Source organism: Paroedura picta, chromosome 2 (genome assembly GCF_049243985.1).
Source record: "Paroedura picta isolate Pp20150507F chromosome 2, Ppicta_v3.0, whole genome shotgun sequence".
Taxonomy (NCBI): domain Eukaryota; kingdom Metazoa; phylum Chordata; class Lepidosauria; order Squamata; family Gekkonidae; genus Paroedura; species Paroedura picta.
Window position 1 is genome coordinate 62,170,453 of NC_135370.1, and position 10,516 is coordinate 62,180,968.

General features: G+C 45.0%; 1 protein-coding gene across 2 annotated transcripts in view; it reads left to right on the plus strand.

The window, feature by feature from the left end:
• CFAP221 (cilia and flagella associated protein 221) overlaps positions 1-9,910 on the plus strand; it is a 28,151-nt gene extending 18,241 nt beyond the window's left edge. The window contains exons 17-25 of one of the 2 annotated variants that reach the window (XM_077320314.1): positions 1,542-1,622; positions 2,748-2,855; positions 3,236-3,397; positions 3,928-4,086; positions 4,198-4,298; positions 5,457-5,549; positions 7,066-7,176; positions 8,783-8,848; positions 9,301-9,910. In XM_077320314.1, coding sequence (XP_077176429.1) covers positions 1,542-1,622; positions 2,748-2,855; positions 3,236-3,397; positions 3,928-4,086; positions 4,198-4,298; positions 5,457-5,549; positions 7,066-7,176; positions 8,783-8,848; positions 9,301-9,424 — 1,005 coding nt within the window. In that variant the 3' untranslated portion in view covers positions 9,425-9,910. Of the gene's footprint in view, positions 1-1,541; positions 1,623-2,747; positions 2,856-3,235; positions 3,418-3,927; positions 4,087-4,197; positions 4,299-5,456; positions 5,550-7,065; positions 7,177-8,782; positions 8,849-9,300 lie in introns of those variants that run through there. The other variant, XR_013228153.1, reaches the window with a different exon arrangement.
• The last annotated feature ends 606 nt before the right edge of the window (positions 9,911-10,516 follow it).

Consider the following 10,516-nt stretch of genomic DNA (forward strand, 5'->3'; position numbering starts at 1 on the left):
GCTCTGTTGTGGAAGCCCACTGGGTGACACTGGGCCAGTCAGCCTAACTTCCTTCATAGGGTGGGTTGTTGTGAGGACAAAGCAGACAAGAGACTGCTGTTGTAAGCCACTCTGGATTCCCTATTGGGGACGGGAAAAAGTGTAAATATCTAAATAAAGAAACAGAGTCCCGCATGTCTTTTCACTTAACTAACAGTGGTTACAAATCTAGCATAAACAAGACTGTCAAATCCAAATTGTCAGGCCCAGATTTTTTTTTGGGGGGGGGGAGGTTGTTCTCTGAGTCTAAAAAAACTTAAAACTAAACAAGATGCAGTAACTGGACTAAGGGCTCAAAGGGGCACAAGAGAAAGGATAGGGTGGAAAGAGAAGTGTGGAAGATCATAAAGTTGGAAGGGGCCACACAGGCCATCTAGTCCAACCTCCTGCTCAAGGCAGGATCAGCCTAAAGCATCCATGAAAAGTTTCTGTCCAGCCATTGCTTGAAGACTGCTAGAAGACTGCTGAACTACTCTGATGTGAATTTTCTTCCCTGATATATAGGCAGTACTATACTGCACGTAGAGGGTGTCACCCCAAGGGTCAGACATGACTCGGTGGTTGCACAGGGGATACCTTTACCTTTACCTTGTCACTCTCCTCTGCATTCCCTTTTTGAAGCGAAGCCTCCAGAACTGAACACAGTACTCCAAGTGCAGTCTGACCAATGCGGTATACAGTGGGATTATATGACATCTTATGATTTTGATGTGATGCCTCTGTTGATAAAGCCCAAGAATGCATTTGCCATTTTTACCATCACATCACAATGTCTGCTCATATTTAGCTTACAGTCCACAAGTACCCTAACATCTCGTTCACACACAAGGCTACCCAGCAGCATATCTCCCATCCAGTATGCATACTTCTCATGAAGAAGTCTGATGAAGAATTCTGCCCTTCTCCTTACTAAATTGCATCTTTTTCTTATTTGCCCACTTTTCCAGCATGTTCAGATCTCGTTGAATACTGTCTTCTGGGGTGTTTGCTACTCCTCCCAATTTGGCATCCTCTGTAAATTAAATGAATCCCTCTTCCTCCTTATCTGGATCACTGATAAAAATGTTGAAAAGTACCAAGCCCTGTGGCACTCCATTGCTCACCTCTCACCTTTGCAGCCTTCAAAGGGACACCAATGGGTGGGTAACTCTAGATATTTAGGATCATTCCTGGTAGGAGTGAATTAGATCACTGTGGTCTCTGCATCTGCCACTGCAGGCCCTAGTCTCTAACCCGCGGCATTGTTGGAAACAGCGGCCAATGCAATGTGGTGTAGCCCGTTGTTTGTACCTCCTAACTATCTCAGCCACTGTGCGCATCCCACCATGTTTTCCAATGAGAAGTAAACTAGTTAGACAATACGTATGGATTTATTTTGCCTAGTAATAATAAATATATAGTAAATAAAGCGAACAAAGGTAATAACTGTGCAAAAATGCATACTAGCCTTAATAACAGCACAAATTGGTTATCAACATGTATACTGTATTTCCCCCCCCCAGTTACCTGAGGCTCTTGGTACCGTTCCTGTCAAGTGCACTGAAGCTGAAATTAAACACCTTCACCATTTCTTTGAACTAAAGGTCAGACACAATGGCTCTCGAATCCCTGGGCTAGATCCAGACTCAGCTGGAAATTTCATTGCTTCCCTCTTCCCTCATGTCATTCCTCAGGGTTCCCTGTTCCCCAGAAACTCAGCAGGCTGCAGTGGGAGGGGAGATGGCCGGAAAGTTCTGTTGCCCTGAGAGGAAATTCTGTCTCAGTCCAACCCGCCATCAATGTTTTACTTGACATAGTTTAAAGCAGTGGTCCCCAACCTTTTTATCACTGGGGACCACTCAACGCCAGAGACCACTCACCGGGGACCACTCAACACCTTTTACTGAGGCCCGGTGGGGAGGGGGGTAGTTTACTCCTCTACTCTCAACCACTGCCCTAACGCTCTCTGATCGCTATGGTAATGTTTAAACATCCCTTCAAAATAAGATACAGACACGCCACAACAATGAACATAAGGAACATTTTATTTTCATGGAAATTTTAACTCATGACAACGACAGATCAATGGGAACCCTGAGCTTGTTTCTCTGCAACGAGATAGTCCCATCTGGGAGTGATGGGACCACATGTGGTCCGCGGCCCACAGGTTGGGGATCGCTAGTTTAAAGGATGGAACACACAGCTGGTAGCAGCATTAGTGACTGTGGCTTGTTCCGAGATCTCTTTTTATTTTTAAGACAAAACTTGGGTGGAGGTGTGGTACAGAAAGTTTTCCTCTTTGCCTGGCTAATTGGCCTGCTTGATACGATTTGACTAAGTTCTGGTCCAGAGAATAATTGGAATAAAGTGGTCTCCACACTAATACCTTGTCTTAATTTGGTTACAGATTGTGGCCTGTTTAGCTCTACAGCATTGCTCTCCTGTGCTTGAATTGCCTCAGTATCTTTGTATCTGAGAGCTGTCGACACTTTATTATGACGCACAGATTTGGATCGGCAGATTTTCAGTTTTCTTACATCTGTACATGATACGTAGGAAACTTTTAGAACCAACCTCTTCAGTAGCATATATATATATAATACAATTAGATATAGCCTGAATAGTTTTAGGGAACTGGAAATGTGGATAAGCATCTTTTGAGCATTGCATTTCATTGGATTATTAGGAATGTCTACCTTCCTGCAATATTTTTTCCCCTTTGCCCCCAGGTGCCGCAGCATTTCAGGCTTATGGCATATCAACCGTTCTGCATACATCATGCAGCAACCAGCTACAAAGTTCCAAAGTATTCTCCAATTCTGAGGAAGGGCGCAGAGGTAACTAGTTGGTCCAGCATAATTTCTTTGCTTTTTAAAAAAAATCTACTTCATCATTTATTTTATCTTTAAGCACTGATACCCTGCAATCCCCCACACTGGGGACTTTGAAGCAGCTTAAATAGAAACACAACAAATACAATTTAGACAAGCTGGAAAAGATATACAATGCAACATCAGACTCTTGAGCTAGTCACGGATCCACTGGGTTGGTTCACTCAGGAGTTTAGGCTGAGAGCCATGGACGAAAAGACTCCTTGGCTCCCATCTCCAGCCATGCCCAGGTTTATAAAAAAAAGGTAACAGAAAGATGCCCAATGTGCTCCCCCAAGTGATGGAACAAATACAAAACAAAACATCTGTTTTCTCCCTTTCATCAGGAAGAGCTGATCCCGGTCCTGCCTGCTTCAGAAGAGAGGCTGCGCCTTGCCTTGTTCCAGCCCAAAGAGGACGACTCCTTGGAAATAGAGACCTCCCTCCTAAACCTTAAGGCTCCTGAAAATTTGCTTCATACACCACAAGATCATCCTCTTCAGATTTTTGTAAGTTTAAAAAAATCCAGGTGAGTGAAGGCGTTTGTGTTTTCCTGGAACCCGCTCGCTAATGATATATCAACTTGAAGACACTTCTACCACAGATTGGATCATTGGGGTCAACCCTTGGGACCAAAGGTTGTCAGTACCACAGATTGTTGCAGAAGGAGCTGCCTTAAGGGAAATCAGTTCAGTGGTCCATCTCACCCAGGAGTGATTGGCTTCTGTTTTCCAAGGCCAGGTCCTTCTCCTGCTAGGATGCGCATCTTGGCCAGGCTTCCTGTAGGGTGAGGTTAGATGGCAGAAGTTGGACTGAGATCTTGCCATTCCTGAATGTGGACAGCTACAGATTCTTCATACAGGAAGCCGCTGTCATCACCATGGAATGTAGCTTGGGGCTGCAGCTCATCTCTTGGGGCCTGTCAGTTTCTTGCTTCCTGACTCCACTCAAAAGAAGCGAGGACTGTGTATGCTACACAAGCGTATGATAAATGATACCTTCATTGAGCTTCAGTCTCACTCTTTATTTTCTGTTCTAGAACCCTAGCCCAGGACTGTATGAAATCAAACGGCCACTCCCTTATTCAGAAAGCAGCATGGACTATCACCTTTGTCCTCATCCAAAATATGCCCTTACCAGGAAATACCCAATAAAGTCCAGTGTCCTGACTACACAAAAGAAATTTCTCCATCCTAGGGTAAGATCTGCTGAAGCCCAGGATGGCACTGGGGCCTTGAAAGCATGTCTCTTTAGACCAGCAAAAATGGCCAGCAGCATATTTTGATGGGTGTGATTGCTGTCATTCCAGGAAGTCATTAGTGGCGTGACTAGTTGGAGAAAATTCCCACCGGTTATTCGTTCCACCTTGCCCAATGTCCCCACTCTGAACAGCACACTGGTACCATTCTGGTAAGAAAGAAAGATTATCTTGGTCAAAGCAAAAATGAAATCTGGGAATGGCTGGCTTCCGGATGGAGAGTGGAAGAACCTTAGTGAGAAGTTTCTGGCTGTTAGCAAGCAATTTCTCTGAGTTATCCAGTGAGATGCCCAGGCAGATGCTATGAGTTTAAAGCTAGGTTTAGTAATGTATTTAAGCTGATTAGTTGGAAGTGACTTAGTGATTTAGGCATGGGGCATCAGGAGCGTGCTTGGTGGTCAGGATGGCTGTACCCCCCCCCTCTCCAGCTAGCTCATGGTAGGGAAAACCCATGTCCAGCTTATTGTTGGACTGTTGTTGTTGTTTATATCTCCTTGCAAGCAGGCTCAGTGCAGCTTACAGTAAATTGAATAGTAACATCAATTAATCTGTTTTTTTTAAATTACAATTTAAAATTGTCTACTTCTTTCCCCTTCCATAGCTCCACTGGCATTCTGTATTGGTTATTCAAGTCTGTGGCGGGAGATCTTTCTGTGCGGGGCAAACCACTAGACCTAGACAAGCTCAAATGAGGGAGGTGGAGGGAGGCCCATAGTTGTTCTCGTTTTATCGCCTCACAGAATTGTGAGGATAACATGGAAAAGGGTATGCCATCACCATGTGTCCCGTCTGAAGCTCCTTGGAGAAAGGATGAAAACTGTAAAAATGTGATAGAGGTGAGGGAAGGGGGGGATAGTTGATGAGCAGCTCAAGGAAAAGCTTGGCTGAGCAGAATGAAGCCATTGCTCATCAGTTTGTGCTGAAAGATGATTGGACCAAATCAGGTCCTCGGGACGAAGGGGTGTAATCACCACTTGCTGAGCTTTATAAAAATTTCACTCTTAGATGGAGGCTGAAACACAGATGGATGCAGGGCGGGTATTGGGAAGGTAACGGAATAGGCATGTCATTATCTTTGTTTTTGTTTTGCCTTTTCTTGTTAAAAAACTGAATGGTGGTTCTTAGAAAACTGCTGACATCATCATATAATAAAAAGTCCTTTATGCCTTGTTGCTTGCATGTATATGTATTGGGTGATTTTTGACCTAATCCAACACAAAGGAAGTGCAACAGAGACAGAATTGCAAGTATGCAGGTGCCCCTTGTGGTATTCTCTGCTTGACCCTGTGTTATGTTTGCGTTTCTCACAGCACTGATCCTTATAATACAGACATGCTTCCAAAAGAAATGCCTCCCATTGTGGATAAGTTGCCGGAGCAAGATAAAGAAAACGTCATGGATGAGTAAGTTTGCTTTCTGGGGTTTGTCCACAAGAAGTTATTGCATTTTGATTACACACAATCACACAGATTGGACAAAGTAAGTGTTGACTCATGAAAATTTTTACCTTGGTAAACATTGTTGGTTTTTAATAATAATAATCTTCAATCTCATAGCCCACCCTTCCCTGGTAGGAGCAGGGTGGTAACAATCCACCGAAATATTATAATACAATTTCAGTCAACAAACATTAAAACAAATTAAATACATCCACTAGGTTTTAAAATTAATTAAATAAAAGCTATCTCATATTAAAAAACCTTTTGAGGGGAGGGGCTTGGTCAGTATTAAGTCAGATTTTTTCTGATGGTTCTTAAATTTACAGATGATATTTCAGATAGGGAGGTCAGTATTTTGTTGGTGTTGATTTCCTAGCCTCAACTATAGGCTTGGCAAAACAGTTCCGTCTTATAGACCCTCAGGAATTGTTCAAAATCCCAGAGGGCCCTGATATCACTTGGCAGAGCGTTCCACCAAGCTCAGGCCAAGGCTGAAAAAGCTGTGCTCCTGGAGGGGGGCACGTAGCAGGAGAGGTGGTCCCATAGATACAGGGGTCCCTGACTGTTTAGGGCTTTGAACGCAAGGATCAAGACCTTGAGCCTGATTTGGTCTCCAATCTGGAGCCAGTGCAGTGGTGACGCTAGGTCTGAATTCTGGGAGGAGCCAGTCATCTCCACGTATACATTGAAACTCCCCCCCCCCTTCCAAACTAATAGTCTAAGAAACTGCAACTCCCACCTGGCCAATAGCTCCAAGAAGTTAGCCAGGGCATCCGCTGATGCGTTAAGCAGTCAGCATAACAGACAGATAGCCAAATTCTCCACTGCTGAACACACTAGGCCCACACATACAATTCCTGGGATTGTTGGAATGGGTAGTGTCCTCATGGAAAAGGATTCTCAGACCTGTATCACAATTCCCACGCCCGTCCCCTGGCTTTTTTTCTGGGATTGGTGGACGACTGAGAACCTGGGCGGACGCTCTTTAAGGGGCTAATGACCTCAGCATTTGTTCTGTTCCTACAAACTAGCACAGCTGACCTCATGATAAAAGGTAAAGGTATCCCCTGTGCAAGCACCGAGTCATGTCTGACCCTTGGGGTGATGACCTCTAGCGTTTTCATGGCAGACTCAATATGGGGTGGTTTGCCAGTGCCTTCCCCAGTCATTACCGTTTACCCCCCAGCAGTAAGCTGGGTACTCATTTTACCGACCTCGGAAGGATGGAAGGCTGAGTCAACCTTGAGCCGGCTGCTGGGACTGAACTCCCAGCCTTATGGGCAAAGCTTTCAGACAGCTGCCTTACCACTCTGCGCCACAAGAGGCTCATACAAGAGACCTCATGATACAAAGGATGAAAAGCATGCAGGATTGTTTTGGTTTGCCCTGAAGTTACTTGTATATGGGAGAAGTTCTCTTGCAGCGTCCTTTTTTTAAAAAAGCTTCAAAATAACATGGATGTCGATTGATTGATTTGCAGAGATACTGGCTGGGAGGCTGCTATGTCACTTGTGCCAGAGATGATAAAAGCTGAATTTCCACAGACTGACCACTCAACTGATGATAAAAATAAAACGCAAAAAGAGGGAAGGTAAGAGAAAATGCTCAAAAGACAGGCAAAGAACTTGTGCTGTGACTTCTAAGATACTCTCACAGATTGTGTTCTGGCACCAGCCTCTATGGTAACCTGTGCTTCTACTTCTTGTGTGTTGCAAATGGTCATCTCTTTAGCATCCTATGAATGATTTACTCCATAATCATTATGAGCATTGTAATTGCAGCAAAGTAACAACTGGGATCCAAATCCGAAAATTTAGTGGATGAACTACTGGTAGGGAAAGGCAAGATTTCATGTTGCACAGGATTACTTTGCTGGAAGAAGGGTCCGTGCACTTTGAAAGCTGGCTCTGATTACTGTAATAAAGTAGCTGAATTGCGGATGGAAACTGAACCACTCCCGGCGCTCCTCCAAATGACAACTTTTCAAATACATAAAAGAGAGCAATCATGTCCCCTCTCAACGTTCTCTTATCCAGTCTGGGCCCAGTGCATCCTAGTATGCCCCCAGAAGAACTTTAAGATCTTCAAATACCAACATGTTGGGGGTCCTTGGCCTGAAAGAAGCGCATCTGGCCTCAACTCATCTGGGAGCGAGCTGGTGGAGCGAGCTGCCAATTGAGATCTGGGCCCTGACAGAACTACCTAAATTCTAGAGCATTGGCCCGCAAGCGTTCACGCGCTGCGGACCGCCGCCCCGGAGTGGGGGGAGAGGGCGGCCCAGGGGCCCGCGCATGCGTGGCAGCCCCAGCGCAAACGCGCATGCGCAGACTGCCGCGCACGTGCGTTTGCGCCCGGCAGGGGTGCAAACGCGCGTGTGCGGCAGTCCGCGCATGCGCGTTTGCGCCGCCGCCATGCCGGCGGCCGCGGCTCCCCCTCCCGACCCCTCTGGGCCGCCAGCAAATCCGCCACTAAAGTGCCCGATTAGCTTGCGGCTTGGCAAGCTTCTCTTCCCTCCCCTCCCGAAACAAGAAGCTTGCCAGGCTGCGAGCTAATCGGCCGCTTTGGCGGCCGATTTGCTTGCGGCCTGGCAAGCTTCTTGCTTCGGGGAGGGAGGGAAGAAGGAGCTGCGGCCCGGCGCCAAGGCCTGCCCACGGGTTGGGGACCACTGTTCTAGAGGGCCTACAAAATTGCACTCTTCCACCAGGTGTATAGTTGTGGCCAGAATGAGCTAATATAGCTAACAAAATCTATAAGCCTCCCTCCATTCATCCCTAGGGTATTCCCACCACTAAACTCAAAGGTGAATTCAAAGGGAGAAATAACATTAATCCCATAAATCTACTGACAGGTGGATTGACCGATTGGAGTGATGGGCAGGAAAACAGAGTTCTGCAAGGTTTTATTCAATGTTCTAACTGTAATTTTAAAGCGTGATGTATGATGTATGTCATGATGTATGACGGGGAGAGGCAGACTATAAAATTTATAATAAATAAATAAAGACTGAACATTCCCAAGTCCCTCAACCTATCTTCATAGAGCTTGGTCCCCAGCCCCCAGATCATCCTCTTCGCTCTCCTCTGCACCCTCTCATTTTTGTCCACATCCTGTGATCTTGAGAACGGCACACAGTACTCCATGTACAGTCAGACCAATAGACTGGGCCATTAGTAATTAAAATTACTTTCTCTTTCTAGTGACACAAATGCAGACCTTAAGCCTGGTTCCTGCGCGTCACTGACTATTTCTGCACCTGTTTCCAGGTAAGTGATTATGTGACATCAAAATAGCATTGATAGTAATTTGTGTTTTGCAGTTACCTTTACTCATAGTGCAATGCTAAACTAAAGGCACTGGCCTTGGGAGGGTACAACTCTGTTCAGGATTGTACGGTCAGGGTTCCCATTTATTTGGGCTTTATGATAGGGGATGGGCATAGAACCCATAGAATAAGGAAAGATAGGAGGACCCTAAAAGTTAGCTACTCTTGTCTTTATAAATAGTTCAAGAGGGTGCATTAGATCCCAAGTATTTAAAACCAGAGGTGTAGATATCTGTATGGCTATTCCAATTCTGTAACCTATATATTAGGAAAAAATCAGTGGAAGTAAAGTAATGCTACCCATTTAGGTCATGTCCATTTATGCAAAGAGAACCCTCTTTCCTCAGGCTAATCCAGAAACTAGTGCTGAACTTTTTCTTTATCCTTTTTCAGAGACGTGAGAGAGGTTCTGGAGTGGTATTTTCAAACTCAGAATGACTTATATGGTCAAAGGATGCAAGAAAACCTGGAGAAACTGAAAGAAAAAGCCATTCAGAAACATCTAATTCTGGATTAAGTGCTGTATCTCTGGTAGCTTTGTGTAACGTTTTTCATATGCCACTCAAATATACCACCATTTGTGTTACCCGACAGTGGAGGGAGGGGGTGTGATAAGAGAACTTTGTGGGAAGGAAGATCCACTCTGCAGGAACTTGGATCTGCATCCCCCCATGTAACTATGCAGTTGGGAGAAATTCAGAAATTTGTTTATGGATCAGCAGGTTGGGGGGGGGGGGTCAACTTTGCCCAAAAGGATTGGGAAGGATGGTTACTGGGTGAAAAAAAATCCAGAGTGACCCATAAATGTCACTGATTGCCTATATCTTAATATTTCATATGTGATGAAGTTATTCCTGATGATCTCTTCTGTAGATATGTATATATGTTTTATATATACATGTTTACTACTTAGCTTGCATGTCTATACATGTACACTGTATAGGATTATTTTTATATCCTTTTATGTACAGAGAACATGATTGCTTTCAAATAAAATTCAGATAAGACGTTATACTCTTTTGTTGCTTTCATCTGTACTGTTGTTTTTATGGTCACTGCCTTAAACTCTATATTATGTGGGTCACTTATGTGGGAAGGTGACAAAGCTTCCCACAGTATTTCACAGGCTACAGCCAGAGCTGCTGACGCTGGGGATTGGAAGGACACAATTTGAGCGGCTCATGTCAAGTGGAGGGCCCCTGAAGCCAGCCTCATGCTGCATTCAGCCGAATGTCTTGGGCATGAACCACACCAAGACTTGGGACGTGATGTCCAGCACGCATGTTGTGTCTGAAAAAATCTCTGAGCTTTGGGGTGCAGTTCAGAAAAACAAAGCAGATTAAAGCCGGCATGGAACTGCTAGACAACAGCAGAGGTGGAGTGGAAACACCAAGAGGCATTCTCCAAAGGTTTGATGGGTCCTGCTGCCTGTCAATTACAGGACTTCCACTCATCACAATGGGACTTAGATGTTGTGTAAATCCAAGAGAATTCTACGTGTCTTTTGTTGGGTGTTTGTTGGAGTCAGAAGAGTTTTCTGGGCAGGGGGGGAGGGATTGTACGCAGTCTGGGGCTGGTGGGCTTTCCTTTGCCCTGGGTTCCTTGGTAA